This window comes from Urocampus carinirostris, chromosome 8, assembly GCF_059441175.1.
Source record: "Urocampus carinirostris isolate Australia breed hairy pipefish chromosome 8, RoL_Ucar_1.0, whole genome shotgun sequence".
In the NCBI taxonomy this organism is placed as follows: Eukaryota; Metazoa; Chordata; class Actinopteri; order Syngnathiformes; family Syngnathidae; genus Urocampus; species Urocampus carinirostris.
Window position 1 is genome coordinate 3,715,019 of NC_142356.1, and position 20,076 is coordinate 3,735,094.

The 20,076-nt window shown below is 40.6% G+C and overlaps 2 protein-coding genes across 2 annotated transcripts; both read right to left on the reverse strand.

The window, feature by feature from the left end:
• Nucleotides 1–781: 781 nt before the first annotated feature.
• get3 (guided entry of tail-anchored proteins factor 3, ATPase) lies at nt 782–14,101 on the reverse strand. The gene is made up of 7 exons (XM_088341384.1): nt 13,937–14,101; nt 12,474–12,621; nt 6,039–6,187; nt 5,811–5,961; nt 5,622–5,729; nt 1,944–2,141; nt 782–1,166 (listed from the first exon to the last, which is right to left on the reverse strand). The coding sequence occupies exons 1-7, from the start codon at nt 14,074–14,076 to the stop codon at nt 1,038–1,040; spliced, it is 1,023 nt and encodes a 340-aa protein (XP_088197510.1). The 5' UTR covers nt 14,077–14,101; the 3' UTR covers nt 782–1,037.
• A 1,737-nt stretch (nt 14,102–15,838) lies between these two features.
• xpa (xeroderma pigmentosum, complementation group A) lies at nt 15,839–19,896 on the reverse strand. Its single transcript, XM_088342982.1, has 4 exons — nt 19,538–19,896; nt 19,363–19,468; nt 17,830–18,113; nt 15,839–16,184 (listed from the first exon to the last, which is right to left on the reverse strand). The coding sequence occupies exons 1-4, from the start codon at nt 19,821–19,823 to the stop codon at nt 16,030–16,032; spliced, it is 831 nt and encodes a 276-aa protein (XP_088199108.1). The 5' UTR covers nt 19,824–19,896; the 3' UTR covers nt 15,839–16,029.
• Between the last annotated feature and the right edge of the window lie 180 nt (nt 19,897–20,076).

Below are 20,076 nucleotides of genomic sequence, written 5' to 3' on the forward strand. Positions count from 1 at the left end.
CTATAGCATACCTATATTATATGTTGATAATAAGTGTATTTTTTGCCCTCATGTAGGTTTTAGAAGGGGGGATGGTGTCATAATTGTCTGTGGTTTGCCATAATCTGTGTTCTGTGCAGCCCTTTGAGACTCTTTGTGATTAAGGGCATCACAAATAAAAGTGACTTGACTCATACTGAGGTTTTTGAGTTTTTCCTTGCCCTCATGTAGGTTTTAGATCAGGGGATGGTGTCATAATAGTTTGCAATAGTTTGTGGTCTTTGCAGCCCTTTGAGACTCTTTGTGATTAAGGGCGTCACAAATAAACATGACTGTACTTGACTCAAACTGAGGTTTTTGAGTTTTTCCTTGCCCTCATGTAGGTTTTAGTTGAGGGGATGGTGTCATAAAAGTCTGTAATTTGCAATAGTTTTTGATCTGTGCAGCCCTTTGAGACTCTTTGTGATTAAGGGCTATACAAATAAACATGACTTGACTTGACTCATACTGAGGTTTTGGAGTTTTTCCTTGCCCTCATGTAGGTTTTAGTTGAGGGGATGGTGTCATAATAGTTTGTAGTTTGCAATAGTCTTTGATCTGTGCAGCCCTTTGAGACTCTTTGTGATTAAGGGCATGACAAATAAACATGACTTGACTTGAATAAGCGCCTTGCATGGCTGTCACCGCTATCGGTGTGTGAGAGCGTGTGTGAATGGGTAAGATGAACCGCATTGGCAAGTCTTCAGTGACTTGAAAAGCATTTACCATTGAGTGTGTTGAAAGAAAGAACCCAAAACAGCTCTGGTTTTCTTTTTCTCTTTAAATAGTCTTCATTTAGGGAATGTGACAAAAACTCCACAAGAAAAGATATGAGTGTAGGAGCTGAATGATGATGTCAACGATGCTCAATATGGAGGAAACTTAGCTGGTTAAATGTGTTGGAGAAGGTCTAATGGCTGCAAAGCATGATGGGGGAGGCAGGCAGTACCAACGCTGAACGTCCACCAGTTTGTATACTCCAAGCGGGAGGCCGGTTCGAGGGGTGCTGCAACCCCGAATTACTTGTTGGGCGGCTTGTAGGGATCCAGAAGCTGCTTGGAGAAGGTGTTGACCTTGTCAGCACCTCGGACTTCATGCGGCAGCAGAGGCAATTTCACAATGTGGAACTCTTCGTAGAGGTCCTCCATCTGTGACAGACAAACATTATGCCGGTTGAGGGATTTTGCTTCTTACGAGTGCAAAATTAAATAACCAGGACGAGCCTTTCTGTTGTGGTCAGGATCCGTACACCTTGTAATGGCCGAATTCAAGCACTTTCGAGCCCAATGTTTCTTTTTACCAGTACCTTCACAGGGAAGATAGATAGATGATGTCTAGATGTCTACATACATAGGTAGATGTCTATATAGATAGATGTCTGGATGTCTAGATAGATTTGCTTAGGAATGTGTCTTTGGTTTCAGTCTGTGCAGATAACAAAGACTGATCACCTCGCCTGGGGTGTTGGGAGTATGTGCCTGGCACGTCCTATCACCCCTCCTCCCATTCTTCAAATCATGGTTGGAAAATTTGCCTCGACGACCGCGGACCAATCAGCCAGAGGCTTGGTCATGGGGCGTGAAAATTTCATCGGCATGGGTGATAAGATGGGAAGACCCTGAAACCCCGTCAACTTCTGCACATGATTGTAAAAATTGGCACTGGCAGAAAAGACCTGATTTGTTCAACTCTTTGATTTGGCTAAATAAATTAACATGTGGACTATATTCGGCGCTTGGCTCAATAATTTCTCTGACTTCTGGACATGCTCCAACTGTAAGGGTTTAGACAAGACACATGAAGTGTCTTCGGAGTCAGATTTCAGTTTAATAAATGTTAAAACCTTACAGTTTCTACCCCAAATTTTCATTTGATTGCGTCCATAATTTTTAATGAGCAAAAAGGAACTTAGCGGCCAACCTCACCTGGTCCAAATATTTGGACTGAATCTTGTGGCGCGCTTCACACATTTTACACGGCCTGTCGGCGTCGGGGAAAACCAGCTGGTTGACCACAATGTTGTGAGTATCGATGCGGCATTTGGCCAGCTCTTGAATGAGTCGCTCCGTCTCGTACAGGGACAAAAACTCGGCGATGCACACGCAGATGAAGGTGGTTTGCTCCTGTAAGCCCAGAAAAGGACATTGACTTAGAATGACACAAGGATTAAATGACAAAAAAGCATGCGGAGATGTATTTCTGATGATTGTTTAAAATATTTAGATGAGTAAAATCCTGTTGAAGAAGGCTGACTAGCTTGAATGTGTTGATGACATCAACAGCACATATCGACGCTCAAACCCATTACTCCCCCATCCCCTCCACGTTTCCCCTTAATCTTGCTATGAGTGCTCACGAAGGGACAAAGACTGTCCCATTACTCTGCAACGATTTAGGGGATATCAACCCCTTAACGTTCCATCGGCAGGGCGTCAGACTGTTGATAAACAAAGTTGTGTATTCACGATGTCATCAGGCACTGAAATACGTTAGGCCACAGACTTGGGATTCAAAATATGATGACCATTTCAAAATATAGTCATCATAGAAAAATTACGATCAGTCTGAAACAAGATACCCAAAAACTGTAAAGCTGGTATAACTTACACAAAATTCTACTCATGACATGAATCCCTAAAAATATGGTGTGGTGACATTCAGTATGGTCCAGTGAATCCAACCGTGTAAAATATTAACTCAAAAACACAGGAAAATGCAGACAGATTTAAAAAAAAATCCGCCTAAAAGCATTCCTGCATCGTTTGACGCTCCTTGTTGTAATCTGTCTGTTTGGCTCCATAACTCCCTTTAAAAAATAAACAGACTCATCAGCAGGGTTGGTAGGGTTACTTTGACTGGATTACTTTTGGATTACTCCAATACCAAATATGCTAATAAAAGACAAAAGAAACTGAATATGAATAAAATGACTACATTTTGTGCAGCCTTGGGGAGTAACGGAACACATGGAACGGCAAAAATGATGTTGGCAAGCTGTTTGGATTGATTTTCATTTTGTTTCTGTCGCATTTTATGTTAGTTTTGCCGGAGATCGAAGAGATCAAAGCCAGGAGAGAAAGCTTACCACGTGTTGTGAGTCATCATTTTATTCATATTTAGTTTCTTTTGTCTTTTATTAGCATATTTGGTATTGGAGTCATCCAAAAGTCATTGAAAGTAATCCAGTTAAAGTAACCCTACCCAACCCTGCTCATCAGATGATTTTCAAAATAGGTGTTAGCCTCTGAATGTTGATTGACACTACTCTGACAATTGTGAGCTTTTTTCACAGTCCTTAGCCTGTCACAACCTATGAGGGCCGGTATTATGAAAAAATGTAATGAACTATTTCAGCTTCAAAAATCTTGAGCCTATAGTGACCGAGTGAAATAGTTACAGACACATTGGTTAGCCAATGAAATTTCTAACGTAATTTTACGAGCTGTATTGAAATCAGAGCCTAAAATAAACGCGCAATTGAGCACAATCTTAGATTGACTTCTGGAAAGATAGGTCAAACATTTACAACTCTTTCACAATGTCTACAAATTTGCCATGATAAAATACAGGAATACAGTTTTTAGGGCCGTGAACTGGTTGTCTCCAAATGGTCACCTTTGGAAACTCCTATACATACTTTTAGAAAAAGGTGTAAAATACAATGTTTAGTTTTTTAGAACGTGACCCAATTTGACAAGGTACTGGGTAAGACTTCAAGCTACGGTCTCATCATTTTTCCAGCAAAGATGCCCATGCTACTCTTATCTGCAAGCATTTGATCAAGAAAAAAAGTATCCGTCGAGAATAAAAACCTATTTCTCTGTGTTCCAACTCAGATTACTCAATATAAGTAGCACTTGCAGTGATTATTTCAATTTGAGACCAAACTTCAGAGTGTTACCTTTCAAAAGACCAAAAACATCCATATTCTACAAACAGTTCAAAAACATCTTAAGATTTACTTTGGGTAGGTCTTGGATTGGAATTGTAAGGAGTGAAATGGAAAGCAGGAAGTACCATCCCAATTCCTACAGGAATTCTTCCTTTTCCAACAAGGTAGTGGAAGAGTGAGATTAAGTGAAATAATCCCTCTTTTAATAAAGATAGGTTGGGAGTGCGGCATCAACTCCTTAGTCACGCCCTCTTGTTATTTCTGACCAGCTGGAAGCAATTGTGGGAAGGAATGAAGTGGTTAGCAGGAAGAACCTTCCTAATTCAAAGTGGAATTGTCCCTTTGCTCACCACGTAAGTGGGAGAGAGGGAATAAAAATAAAGGGTAGAAGCCCCCATTTCATGAAGATAGGTCAGGAGTGCCCAAGTGTCTAACCTCGTCACGCCACCTGCCAATACCAAGAGGTAAGAAGGAAGTGCCTCAATTCTGTGTGGAATTGTTCCCTTGCCCTCGCCAAGGAAGAGGGAGTAAGAAGATAAAGAGAGAGGAAGGAACGGGATTGGGTTTTAGTCTTTCAATATCCATTATTTTATCCTGAAAAGCCAGATATCCATCAAACTAAATCATTAGGGAAACAAAACTTTCATTTTCAAAATTGAATTAACTTAAATGCGGCTTTCCAACACAGGCTCAATTTTTGGTTCTACATATACTCTTAATTTAAAAAAAAAATGTTGATGGAAACAACTGTTCATCGTACATCTATTGGTGCACATGTCTATCTATCTATCCATCTACCCGGGTCATATCCCTCAAGAGGGGTGCCCGACAGCAAGACAAACACATACAAAAAAAGAAAAGAAAAAAGGGAAAAAGTAGCAAAAACACACAAAAATCTTTGGACCATGGCCAACCCAAATGCCCAAACACCCAAACAGGTTAGGCACATCGGCACCGAAGTTGGTCATGCTTTCGTCCCTCCAGATGAAATGGGACACAAGAAAGCGGCCATGTCACTCGGGTCAGGGTGACACAACACACTCTTCTGTTCAACAGCAGGGCCCGACGGCTTTCGCTGGTTTACCCCTGCAGTATCATAGAACAAGTCCAAACATCTCACTATCCTTTTACAACACCTCTCCACTCATTCCTATCACCAACAAGAGCTCTAGCTTCCACTAGATTTCGACCTCTTTCCTGCAGTGCACTCATAACACCATCCATCCACGTCAATCGTGGCCTTCCTTTTGGTCTCCTTCCATTGACTTCTGCTCTGTAGATCCTCTTCAACATTCGTTCCTCATCCATCCTCTCTATGTGTCCAAACCAACCGAGTACTCTCTCATCCACAAGCTTGCTCAGTTCCACTACTACTCCAGTTCTCTCTCACGATTTCATTTCTCAATCTATCCAATCTTGTCACTCCTAACATACTCCTCAAACACTTCATCTCAAAAACATCTAATTTCCTTCTCAAATCTGCGTTCAGACTCTCATACAGTCCCCTCTTAACATCCACACACACATGCACATCTAGGGATAATATATTTCCATGAAATTTAAATTTTAATACTCCCCAAACTGAGTTTGAGAGAAACAATTGGTTTTATTCTGTTTTCTTTCTAAGGAGCTAGTCTATATATGCGAGTATTCACCATTTTCAAATACAATGATCTACTCATTATTCTTGCAGAAAACACAAGTGACTCACAGGGTCTTTGAACTGCTCACTCACTGAGCGAATAACCGGCAGGGTCTCTTCTAGCTTAGATGCCAGCTGGTCTGCGTTCATGTCGCCCAGGCCCAGCATGTTGCACATCTAAGAAGAAGCAACGAGAGAAAGCAGTGAGCTCATGTTGCGTTCATCAAACGATGGCAGTCGCTTTGCACGCCTCCTCGCCTGCGAGATGAACGGACTGATCTGGTTCTTGATCTGCATGAGGCGGCCCAGGCCGCGTTCCACGATGGTGGGGAAGTTCAGCAGGCGCAGAGTGTGGCCGGTAGGCGCGGTGTCGAAGACCACCACCGAGAAGTTCATTCCCTTCACTAGCCTGAGGTAGAAGAGACGAGCAAAGGAGATTCATTCGTTGGGATTTGGATTGTTTGCATCACTGGGAAAATGTCTTACCTCATAACCTCTGCATAACTCATGGCTTCATCAATGCCAGGGAAGGCGCTCATGGCCTCCTGCATCATCTTCTTGCCCATGCTGAGCATGTTGTCTTCCTCAAAGAACTCATCGGGCAGTTCTGCTACCCCCAGACTTGGATCGATTTCCTACGCAAGCAACGAGAAGAATTTAGTTCATGTCATCTTTCTATGCACGATTGTCAAAAGACTTCAACGTAGGGACGCACCGAAATGAAAATTTGGGGCCTCAACCGAAAAAGTGAAACAACTTGTCAAAAAGCTGAAAACATAGCAACAAAAATTTGCGAAAATAAGTTAAGTAAGGGAAATTATGGTCTAAGTGTGCCTTTTATTCTAAATTCCATCTTTATACGTGTATACAGTTTTCAAGTTGTTCTCAGGAGCAAGCACCTTCAAGGCCAGGACAAGAAGGTTCTAATATATCATTCCTTCAGTCCAAATTATTAAAATTGGTTGATTTAGTATTTTTTTCACTGCACAACTGCTATTTAAGGTCAACAAAAACATAGTGCCAGAAAACATCCAAAAATGATTCATTCGGAAAGAGGGAAATTATAACTTAAGGGGCTGTAGTAAATTCATAATCCCAAAGGTGAGAACTACCAGGAAAAGTATGTGTGTGTGTCTGTGTGTGGTGTCAAACTTTGGAACAATTTACAAGACGAGATCAAACAATGTCCAACTACTCACTTGTTCAAATTTAAATACAAAAAAAACATTGCTGGCGGAATAGAGATTAAGAAAATGGGGCATGAGTGATACAGGAGATTGGGAACAGTGCGTTTACAACTATGGTTAACTTTGTTGTTATTGTTGCTATTATCATATCATAACTGTTATTATAAATATTATTTCTAATATAGTTGTTATTATCATTGGTGCCGCAGTGAAGTTTGGTGACTAGTGGCATTATGACGCTAATGCAGACCCCAGTATGTGAAACAGGGGGGCTGTACATCGGACACTGTGGTTAGCAGCACAGGATCTCTATTCACTCTGTATACATCGGACTTTAAGTACAACTCTGAGTCCTGCCATGTGCAAAAGTTTGCCGACGACACTGCGATCGTGGGATGTATCAGAAATGGGCAGGAGGAGGAGTACAGGAAATTGATTCAGGACTTTGTCCGATGGAGCAACGCAAACCACCTGCACCTGAACACCACCGAGACCAGAGAGATGGTGGTGGACTTCAGGAGAACTAGAACTCACCCGGTTCCTGTAACCATCAAAGGAGAATGTGTAGAATTTGTCCAGACCTACAAATACCTGGGTGTGCAGCTGGACAACAAACTGGACTGGACTGCCAACACAGAAGCTCTATGTAGGAAAGGGCAAAGCCGACTTTACTTCCTCAGAAGGCTGGCCTCCTTCAAAATCTGCAAAAAGCTCCTGAAAATATTCTATGAAACAGTTGTGGCAAGCGCCCTCTTCTATGCGACAGCGTGTTGGGGAGGCAGCGTCAAGAAGAAGGATGCCTCTCGTCTCAATAAACTGGCGAGGAAAGCGAGCTCCGTTGTGGGCACAGAGCTGGACAGCCTGACAACAGTAGCTGAGAGCCGGGCACTGGAAAAGCTGTGGTCAATCATGGACAATCCATCACATCCACTACACAGCATTATCTCCAGCCAAAAGAGCAGTTTCAGCGACAGACTGCTGTCACTGTCTTGTACTATGGACAGACTGAAGAGATCTTTTCTTCCTCATGCCATGAGGCTCTTTAACTCTACCCGGCAGAGTAAAAGCCCACAGTAAACCACACCCCCTACATTGCATATTACCGAATTTTATTGCAATATGTATTCTGTGTAGCACTATTTAGATATTCTATGTAACACGCTACAGTGGGCATTTGCACGTCACATTGGGTATTTGTATATTGTATTCTTTTTGCTTTATTATTGTATTGTTCTCAGCTCAGGGATGCTGCTGTAAATGTGAATTTCCCTGCGGGGATGAATAAAGTATCTATCTATCTATTTAAGGGATGGGTACTACGAAGATTAGTGTATAAAATATGTGACTATTGTTATTATTATAATTATTGATATCTGACCTATGTAATGTGTATATCCATGAGACTTTGTTATATTAGGCACAAGAGGAGAAGAGGATCTGTAAAATGTACTTAATAGGGAAGATGAAGGGGTATGGAATATAAGCAATTTGCTTCTTACTATCCCTTTTCGAACATATTATGTAACGTTATTTTGTTGTTGAGTTTTTGTTTTTATTTTAAAGTTCGAAATAAAGTTTTCATTCATTAAAAGCTAGAATTCAAGCGCTCACTGGTAGACTACTATCTGTTATCAAACAAGTGCACGGAACTCCTTTACAACAACTACAACTTGAAGGCCATTGGGTACGTTCTGTTCTGGGAGAGTTTGACTTTCAAATTCCAAGTGGAGCTTACTTTGCCCCCCACAGAAACTTAGGTTTTTACAGAGTTCACTATCCCTATTGCTCATTTATTATACTCGCATGCTATCTAGCGACTAACATTATACACTGCATTTCCAGTTTGAACCAATCAGAAACCTTATGGTGTCCTCTAATCAGAATCCACAAGACCATATAAAAAGGAGGCGCACACTTCAGTCAGTATTTCATTTCAATTCAAGAACGCAATTTGTCCTTGTTTCAATGTGCTTCCTTTTCTTTAATAAACGAGTTTGATTGGAACTTAAACGTTTATTTCATCCGGATATCGTTTTTAACCTGACAATAAGTCAATTACATGTAACTGGTGTAATAACTTTTGTTCTGTTGAAAATCCTGCTGAAATATGTTTGTATAGTTTGTGTATAAGTCTCCTGCAATGACGAGTCCAACAGTGCCATCTGCTGGTAAGGGGTAAGGTTTAGTTTAGCCTCCGATTCTATGACCGGTGTTATAAGCACTTTTACCTCGTTTTATCTCACTTTTATCTCACTTTTCGGGAATGTAACGGCGAACAAATAACCAAAACCACTTCGTCTTGCATTTGTTGGGAATGTAAACCAACGGTAATGCACACCGTATAAAAATCACTTTTAAGAACTGTTATGGTCTACCATAAAGCTTATTATGCTGAAATAAGCTTTATGGTAGAGTGCACAACAGTTTCAATACGAGCGATTTGAGTAGAAAAAGGCAAAATAAACAGGTTACCTGCTCAAAAGTGATTTATATACGGTGTGCGTTACCGTTCGATTACATTCAGAACAAATACAAAGAAGGAATGGTTTAAGTTCTATTACATTCCCAACAAATGCAAGACAAAGTGGTTTTAGTTATATGTTCGCCATCACATTCCCGAAAAGTGATATAAAAGTGAGAGGTAAAAGTGCTTATTGTAGCTAGGGGATCCAAATCTCGGCAGGGATGCATTTCTCGGCATAACACCTGTATAACACCTGAAGGCGGACATTGTAAGCAGTCTCCAGCGCGCTGCTAACGGTAGACCACGACTTTTTGGTGCTCCGCAAAAATTTAATTGACAACATTAAAAAAAAACACGACTGACAAATCTTGCAACATACACAGTAATATAATCGATGTTGTCAAGCTGTTTGGATTTATTTTCGTTTTGTTTCTGTCGCCATCTTGTTATTGTAATTATTTCTGTTTTCACAAATATATAAAAAGGATGATGTTGGTTCAAATTCAGATTGAAAAATATGTCGAGTTGATTTCATTGTAAAAGTTAAAACCACTATAAGATCACTTGTTAAAAGTATCTTGTTAAAATGTATGTAAAAATTATTGTAAAGGTTGATTTTTTTAACTATATTGTATGTCAACTGAAAAGAAAACTGTTTGTTTGATATGCTTTGAGCAGTATCCAGTGCGCTGCTAACGATGTTGAAAACCAGCGAAGGTGCTAACCACATTGTGTGTGTATGTTGTGTCGCTTATTTTAGTCTCCAGCGTGCTACTAACGTAACTAAAATTAAAGCCTCATCATCCAGTCCAGCCTGAATGTGGATCCTTGGTGGGACGGCTACACCGCAGTTACATACATACTAATTTACACTGACTTGCTAAAAAATATACAATACAAATTAATAAATAATTGACAGTCATATTACGAGATACTAGTTTTAAGTGTTTCGTTTCATAAATTCTAACAAAAAAAAGACATCTAAGTGCTTAAAAAAATCCACTCGTACAATAAGAAACCAAAAAAGTACTTGTTGAGAAATTAAAAATGATAAACAAGCTAGTTAATTATACTGTGAGTAAAGTGCTGTTAATAATAATAAAAAAATAAATAGCTACACTACACTATTTCCCCCTTTCCCTTGAAGTTCATTTTAGCTGGACAGGACAGTGAATAGTGACAGAAAAACAGGTGGTGATAATGGTGACACAAGTCACACTTGCATATTTGGCAAAATTAAACTCTCGCGGTGCATAGCTTAGTACAGCCAATGAACTTTGGGAACGAACTGATTACCGTATTTTCCGCACTATAAAGCCTTTATTTTTTTCAAAAGCTGACCATGTGCCTTATAATACAGTGCGCCTTATTTATGGAACAAAATTAATTCGCAAAGTCTTGCAACTAACTTGCAGCCGCCGACTCGATTTTCCCCCGAACGCCAAGTAGTCCACGGTGTATGCTGGGATTTATTTACCGGCGTTTCATTGGCTAACCAATGTGTCAATCATCATTTGAATGGATCACTATTGGCTAAAGTTATTCGGAGGTCAAGGGGAGGATCCTTTTTATCATTTACAGGCTGGCATTGGCTTAAACGGCAAAACAAAGCCTGCAATTGGCCGAAAAAGATGAATGCGTATAGCACGTGGCTGACGGCATACAGAAAGCATTTTTTTTACTATTTTGTATTTGTAAATATTTTATTCTCCTGGATTTACTAAACTCACGGATATAAGAGGACCACGGCTGCACATTATCATGAACACAACGACTTCGGTGAGCTACTCTGGCTATATATATTATCCCTGTATCTTGTTTCAGACTGAACTCGATGTTTCTGTGATAAGTGGTGCAGATAATGGATGGAATGGAGTGTCTATTTTTAAACTCAACTCAATTCCAAGTGTTTATTGTCATATATACAGTAAAGTTGCGAGCGAAAAAGAAAATAGAAACTAAGGAATGGTTGGCATTTCTTGAATCCCAAGACTTTAACCTTCCGAATGATATTTGGAACGATGTATTTGAGTGACATCGTACGGACACCGCATCCGCACGTGTTCTCGACACGTATTTGCGTCTTTGCAAGCCTTGGGAATGTTAAGGGGGTAATAAGTTTGACTGAACTATCTGACTGTTTTGTCCACGTTCCCATTGTAGCGCCTTATAATCCGGTGCGCCTTATCTATGTCAAAAATAGGACCAAAAACTATTTTTTCGGGGTGCGCCCTATAACCCGGTGCGCCTTATAGTGCGGAAAATACGGTAAATGTCACACATAAAAGTACGTGTTTCTGGGTTGCTGAACCGCATTTATTTGTTTACCCCAAAGAACACTGAAAGTTTGGATGCGCCTTGTACTGAGGTTTTAGAGTAGTATATCACCGAAATTGAGCAACGATTCGTCAGTCGGCAAATATTGCTGACCACGTTTTCTCAGTAATGGATGCTATGGGAATCAAACCCGGATTGTGGCAGTAAACATCTGAACCAACTGGAGTTATGACTAAAAATCAACTTGCCTTAATTGTCATACTGCTTTGATATAGATAAATACAAAATAAGAGTGAGCGGGCAATAACATCAGATTAAACTACCGTAAAATTCAGACTAAAAGGGCCATACCCAGGACATTTTAAAGGGAAAAACATTTTGTCCATACATAAGCCGCACCTGACTTTAAGCCACATGTGCCGACATTGAAAAGACAGTATACAAAAAGAGTTTTAATAATCTACGGTACCTTAACTCTCATGTAGGTTTTAGATCAGGGGATGGTGTCATAATAGTCTGTGGTTTGCAATAATCTGTGGTCTGTAAAGCTCTTTGAGACTCCTTGTGAGTAAGAGTGTCACAAATAAACAGGACTTGACAGTAAATTTGCTCTTGTCGTGTTGGCATGTAAACATTAGCCATAGTCCGGTTAGCAGCCAAGAAAAACACAGATACAGTGGAACACACCAATTTTTGAGAAAACGTCTTGCTGCTCCTGTTTTGGCTTCCTCCCATTTTTTCCTCAGGTGAAAAATGAAAAATAAACCGCCACATTGAGCAGAAACTCTGCCACGAGTGGAAGCCAGGTTGTTTTTTGTTCCAGCCAAAACTGAAATTGCAATATTCTCAATTTTCGTCCAACTAAAAAAAACAAGATTCAGTGCATCCCTACCCCAAAAGTCTCTGTGATGCAGACTTATTTTATCCTAGCAACATATAATGCTGCCACTTCATCTATTGGCATATCTTTCGCAGACTTAACTGCATACTTACCATAGCAAACAGGTTGTCATAGCCCTTGACCTTTGTAGGCACCTTGGAGAACTTCTGGTCGAAGGCATCGGAGATGTTGTGAGCGGGATCAGTTGAGATGATGAGGACGCTCTCTCTGACAGCAGCCAGCTGGACAGCCAAACTACAACTGGGGGGTGGGAATTGATGCATTCGGTTGTGAAACAGAAGCACTACCTTGTAAATAGTCAAGTCATGTAATCTCCGCATCCGACTGAGACAGCATAGGGCGAATTTTAGCAATGTTGCTAAGATGGAAAAAAGCTGTTCTAGAAATATTCTTTACGTGTGTTTGAAAGGACAGATCGGGGTCAAATATGAAACGTAAATTGTTGACTGAGTCACGCTGGGTGATATTACATTTGTCAATGTTGAGAGCAGTTTTTGAGAACAAGTCACGGCATCTAGATGGACCAATAGATAACATTTCGGTCTTTTCAGAGTTAAGGCTTAAGATGTTGAGTGACATCCATTCTTTTATCTCAGTGAGGCAGGCCTCCACATTTCCACAATTAAAAAAAAATATATTATACTTTCGAATAATATCACCCGGCAGAGTAAAAGCCCACATTAAACCACACCCCCTACAATGCATATTACCGAATTTTATTGCAATATGTATTCTGTGTAGCACTATTTAGATATTCTATATAACACGCTACAGTGGGCATTTGCACGTCACATTAAGTATTTGTATATTGTATTCTTTTTGCTTTATTATTGTATTGTTCTCAGCTCAGGGATGCTGCTGGAAATGTGAATTTCCCTGCGGGGATGAATAAAGTATCTATACATCCATCTAATGGAAGCAGGTCAATGCTGAAAAGAAGGGGGCCAAGTACTGAACCCTGCGGAACACCACAGGTAACATTTCACCATATTTGACAAAGTGCGTCCTATCTGAGAGGTAGGATCTGAACCATAAAAGGACAGTTCCTGTGAGAACCAATCCATTTTTCCAACCGTTCTAGTAAGATATTATGGTCCACAGTGTCAAAGGCAGCACAAAGGTCCAGCAGCAGCAAGAGTGTTCAAGCACCGGAGTCCATAGCTATCCTTATATTCCTTGAAGTCTTTAATTGCATGTTTATCCTGGAGTGCCACGCCTAAACCTTTTGTATACAATGTTAACTATGTTGTGATCAAAGACAATAACGACTATTCGAATTCTGACTTAAAATGCATTAAAATTGTGACGTCACGCTAGCTTAGCATGCTAGCCGGCATTTTGTAGCCACACTATTTAAAGGTCTTGTACGAATGTACATGACATGACAGCAATTGTTACAGAAATAAAATAAAACGATGAAGTGAAATTAAACCAAGTCACCAGTTATAGATTATTTAAGAGGAAGAAGGAAACAAACTCGTTTAAATCGATGTCAGCTAGCAAGACGCACAGTGACTCACTATTTGAGGCTTAAGATGAGATAAGTTCTGCTTACCTACAAGTGGTTTTACCGACACCACCTTTTCCACCCACAAATATCCATTTCAGAGATTTTTGTTCGATGATGTTCTTTAATGTCGGTTCTAAGGGCTCGACATCTGGTGCGTCTTCAAACTCATCTTCCAACGCCGCCATCTTGTGTGTGTTTGTTGCCTTTGCTGACGTCATCAAATGCTGACGAGAAAGTTTTTATTGTTTGTTTTTTTGGAACGATTTTAAAATAATAAACATTGCAAAACTAAACAAAATTGCATGAAAAAGTCGAAAAACAATACACAGTTAATATTTTAAAGTGGGTGTGACGCTACGGCTCTTTTAGATTTAGTGTACCTCGGAATTCAGACAATCGACGGGGTAAATGAAATAGAAATAAAAACGTAAGATAATTCCAATGGCGTCAGGATTTATCAGTCGTTTGAATAAAAAAAAACAAGATTGTCATTCGTTTTTATTAGTATGCGATATTTTTTTAAAGATTGGTATGTCTAAATCGAAAAAAAGAATCACAAACATTAATTTTACCGTTTTTTTAAGCTTTGGGTGAATGCATCACTGAAAGGTAAACAAAAGGAGTTGAATAAACAGGGAGACAATACTTTAGTTTAATCAACAGTAAACCATATTACTTACGGTTGGATTCAGTTTTAAGACATTTATTTTAATGTTTTCGAAAAAATTAGTGCTTTGCCTGTTTATTTTGCTTGGAATGTCCCTAAAGTTGTAGTCTGATAAACCGGATGTGATAGATGTCTAGATAGATAGATAGATGTCTAGATACATACATACATACATAGATACTTTTTTCATCCCGGGAGGGAAATTTACACTTCCAGCAGTATCCTTGTGTTGAATATTAAAACATTAACAGGATGGCCTCGGGGTGCTGTGTTGTAGTTTAGCAACAGCGGAGTGGATGACATCACACGCTAGTCCAAAAGTTCGACGTCCCTGCAGCAGACGGAAATCTTTGTGCCCAGGGTTACACCACCACGTGTTCACGTAAATAGCGAGTCCGCCTCCTCTCTACTTTCCGCAGTCTCTTGGCAAATTAGGCAGACGCAGTTGTTTCGGATTTCAGTGAAAAAAATACTCCCATTTCCACTTGCCCTGAATGCAGCGGCCCTCACAGTCAACTGTTCTTTTTTAATTTACAGTATGCATGTTAGAAATGGGGGCAGCACAGCGGTTAGCGGGTGTGCGGCACAGTTCTGAGGTTGTGAGATCAAACCTTCCTGTGTGGAGTTTGCATGTTCTCCCCGCGCTTGCATGGGTTTCCTCCGGGTGCTCCGGTTTCCTCCCACATTACAAAAACATGCATGTTAGGTAAATTGGCCGGTCCAAATTGTCCCTAGGTGTGAATGAGCGAGTGAGTTGTCTGTCCCTGTGTGCCTGCAACTGGTTGGCAACCAGTTCAGGGTGTCCCTTGCTCGAAGATAGCTGGGATGGGATTCAGCACCCCTGCGACCCTACTGAGGATAAGCGGTGCAGATAATGGATGGATGGATGTTAGAAATTGGGTGGTCTAAATTTCTCACAGAAAGCTATAAGCAAGGTGGCTGAAGGGCTACTGCCATCATCTGGTGAAATGGTGAATTTCTGGGGGTAAAAATGTATATTATTAATTCTATGACCGAGGCCATTGGGAATTTGATCAGGGGCCGTAGCTGGCCCTGGGGTCTGATTTTGGACATGACTGCCTTAAAACAAGGATTTATAGTGTCAGAGACACCAGGGCCATCACCACCCTAAACAAGCACACAAAACAGTGAAAAAAATGGCTGACATTTGGAGTGAGAATGAATATTCATATTTTAAAAAGCTTATACATTCATAGCACTCACAAGTGCAAATATTGCTTATAGTTCGTAGTATTCTTTTTTTTTTATCTTATTTTTGTATGTAAATTCTTTTTTACATGTTCATCTCGGAGTGCCATGTCTAATCTCATAAACAATGATCCCAAAATAGTTATCGAGGACACTAAAAAACACTTTAATCCTCGAACATTTCCCCGGGTTTCCTCAAGTGTTTTTAATAGAAAATGCCAACAGTGATAAAGGAGTAAGTGGAAAAAGGTTTCGGTTGTCTTTACATCTTTTCATAAGTGAGTTCATGGCCGCAAGTGAGGCAGGTTTTCTTGTAGAGATCCTCTTCTGCGTCCATCAGCTCCTCGGCGCCGTATTCGTGCTGGTGAGCGCTTGTGTCTTTGGTCCACATGCTGCTCCTCACCGCCCGACGAAGCTCTAAGAGAAAAATGATAGATGTCTAGATAGATAGATAGATGTGCATATAGATATATGTCTAGATGGATAGATAGATGTCCAGATAGATAGATGTCGACATAGATGGATAGATGTCTAGGTAGATAGATAGATGTCCAGATAGATAGATAGATGTGCATATAGATATATGTCTAGATATATGTGTAGATGGATAGATAGATGTCCAGATAGAGAGATAGAGGTACAGATGGATAGATAGATGTCCAGATGGATAGATAGATGTCCAGATAGATGGATAGTGGTCTAGATAGATGTCGACAAAGATGGATAGATGTCTAGGTAGATAGATAGATAGATAGATAGATAGATGTCCAGATAGATAGATAGATGTGCATATAGATATATGTCTAGAGGGATAGATAAATGTCCAGATAGATGGATAGTGGTCTGGATAGATAGATGTCGACATAGATGGATAGATGTCTAGGTAGATAGATAGATAGATGTCCAGATAGATAGATAGATGTGCATATAGATATATGTCCAGATTGATAGATAGATGTCCAGATGGATAGATAGATGTCCAGATAGATGGATAGTGGTCTAGATAGATGTCGACAAAGATGGATAGATGTCTAGGTAGATAGATAGATAGATAGATAGATAGATGTCCAGATAGATAGATAGATGTGCATATAGATATATGTCTAGAGGGATAGATAAATGTCCAGATAGATGGATAGTGGTCTGGATAGATAGATGTCGACATAGATGGATAGATGTCTAGGTAGATAGATAGATAGATGTCCAGATAGATAGATAGATGTGCATATAGATATATGTCCAGATTGATAGATAGATGTCCAGATGGATTGATAGATGTCCAGATAGATGGATAGTGGTCTAGATAGATGTCTAGATAGATAGATGTCGACATAGTTGGATAGATGTCGAGATAGATAGATGTATAGATAGATAGATAGAGATAGATAGATGTCTAGGTAGATAGAGATAGATGTCTAGATAGACAGATGTCTAGATAGAAGTCTAGATAGATAGATGTCGACATAGTTGGATAGATGTCGAGATAGATAGATGTCTAGATAGATAGATAGAGATAGATAGATGTCTAGGTAGATAGAGATAGATGTCTAGATAGACAGATGTCTAGATAGATGTCTAGGTAGATGTCTAGATCGATAGATGTCTAGATAGATTGATGTCTAGATAAATAGATGGATAGATAGATAGATGTTTGGATGTGTAGATAGATAGATGTCTAGATAGATAGAGATAGATAGATGTCTAGATAGAAAGATGTCTAAATAGATAAATGTCTAGATAGATAGAAATACATAGGTAGATGTCTAGATAGAAAGAGGTCTAGATAGATAAATGTCTAGATAGACATCTAGATGCCTAGATAGATAGATGTCTAGATAGAAAGATTTCTAGAGGGATAGATGTCTAGATAGATGTCTAGATAGACGTCTAGATGTCTAGATAGATGTCTAGATGTCTAGATAGATAGAGATAGATAGATGTCTAGATAGATAGATGGATAGATGTCAAGATAGATAGATTTCTAGCTAGATGTCTTTTATTTCTTTCTTTTCTTTGTAAAAATGATTTATTCACATTACCACAATGGGAGCGTCTCACCAACCTTTGACTTTCTTGTTGAAGCGCTTTTGTTTCTGCACTTCCCGGTTTTCCTCCCGGCTCTCTTTGGCTTCCTCCAGGGCCTCCTGGGAACCCCAAACCTCCATGCAACGCTTCTCCACCTGCACCTTCAGGTAGAGCTTCATGTCTCCCCAGCGAGCATTGTGGGGGTTTTTCCTCAAGACGAACTTGAGAGGAGGTTCTCTCTTGTCCAGGTCACAGTCTTTCAGCAGGTAGTTCTGCTTGGCCTCCGTTCTGGAGATCAACTTGTGTTTCTCCGTGTTGTCTCTGGCGGGGGAGGGGAATGATCGAGTTATTTCATCGACATAGCCCAGGAAATCATCGGCTGCTTTCTGTCCATTCAAAAGTTTGTTTTTATTATGATCTAATGTTCTTCCTGCAGGAGGGCAGACCTGTTACAGGAACACGGAAGGTAAATATGTTCATGTTCAGCCCTCCTCATTTGTTCACAAGAACCTTACGGTCATCAATACAACCCAGGAAATAATCAGCTGCTTTCTGTCCATTCAAAAGTTTGTTTTTATTATGATCTAATGTTCTTCCTGCAGGAGTGCAGACCTGTTACAAGAACACGGAAGGTAAATATGTTCATGTTTAGCCCTCATTGTTTGTTCACAAGAAGCATACGGTCATCAATACGGCCCAGAAAATCATCAGCTGTTCTCTGCCCAGTCTGTCTTATACGACATGTTTATCCTGAAGTGCCACGTCTAATCTTGTTGTAATCCAAACGCAATACATCGTTATCGATCACAAAAGAGACAACTCTATTTCCTTTCACTGTTTGAAGAAGGAACAGTTAAGGGGGTAAATGCTCAACCTGGGTTCAGGGATTAAAATAACTCAATTTGGGTCTGAAGTCAGCACGGCGGCGTCATGAGATCGAACGTTCCTGTGTGGAGTTTGCATGTTCTCCCCGTGCTTGCGTGGGTTGTATCCGGGCACTCCGGTATCCTCCCACATTCCAAAAAACATGGATGTCAGGTAACTTGGCCTGTCCAAATTGTCCCTAGATGTGAAAGAGGGAGTGAGTTGTCCGTCTCTATGTGCCCTGCAACTGGCTGGAAACCAGTTCAGGGTGTCCCCTGCCCACTGCCCGAAGATAGCTGGGATGGGCTCCAGCACCCCTGCGACCCTACTGAGGATAAGCTGTGCAGATAATGGATGGATGGATGGACTATTATGAAGACTAAAGAGGAGATTGAAGCAACAAAGTCTTCAGCCCTCTCTCCACTCTTCTGCATCCACTCGCTATTCCCCTGCACCAGCTCAAATACACTGTAAATAAAATTTCATTTATCCTTTTCATGCATACTCATTTAGAATGTTTTATAATCATATATGCGAGTACTACACATGCGTAGTACTTACTACTTCCTATATACTGTTTTGTTACTGGTGGTTTGGAAGGTATCACGAATGCATACGTTTCTTTCCCCGTTATACGGCTATTTCACATCAAAACGGGTTCGTGGCGTATCCCGGGGTCTAGACTACTATATCGTTCATACCGTACCTGCACTTGTCACACACGGACAGGTCAAAGCTGTTGCTGAGGTAGGAATCCATAAATGGTTTTTGACAGTCATCGCAAAACTGGTAGTCCTCCTCGATAACCGGAGCTGACATAATTACGAAAAAACATGAGATTATGAAACATTAAGAATATGAAATGCACCTGACGCTCCTACCTGGCTGGTAGACCACCTTGGAGGTCTTGATCTTCTCCAAATCTTCTTCTTCCTCGATGAAGAAGCCCGCACCGGAGTCGATTGTTTTGCAAACTTTTGCCGAAGAGGCGCCGAGCTCCGCGGCCGAAGGACGACTGGCAATCCGGGCTTGTCGGAGCATCAACGCCCGCTGTCGATTCCTTTCGATTTTCGCACGCATGGCGGCAGAAAGTTCGGCTTCGGGAGCCCCGATAGGATCCATGTCGCTCGTTGCCATCAGACTGAGGCCTGGATGTAAACAATGCATGCGTGGCTAGGTGGTAGCATTCGCCGTGCCTGCTTGGCGGCCATATTGGGAGGGGCATGTGCCATCCAAAGGCACGTGTAGCGACCCTCGTTCATGCACGACACAAGGTTTCACAATCTCTGGTTTATTGCCTGCATTCAGTAAATAAAACAATACAAAAGTCAGGGGTCTCTGTTCTCGACTGCAATTATCTTCAACGCTTACAAAAATCACTTTAAGCAACGGCAAGCAGACAACATGCGAGCACATTAAT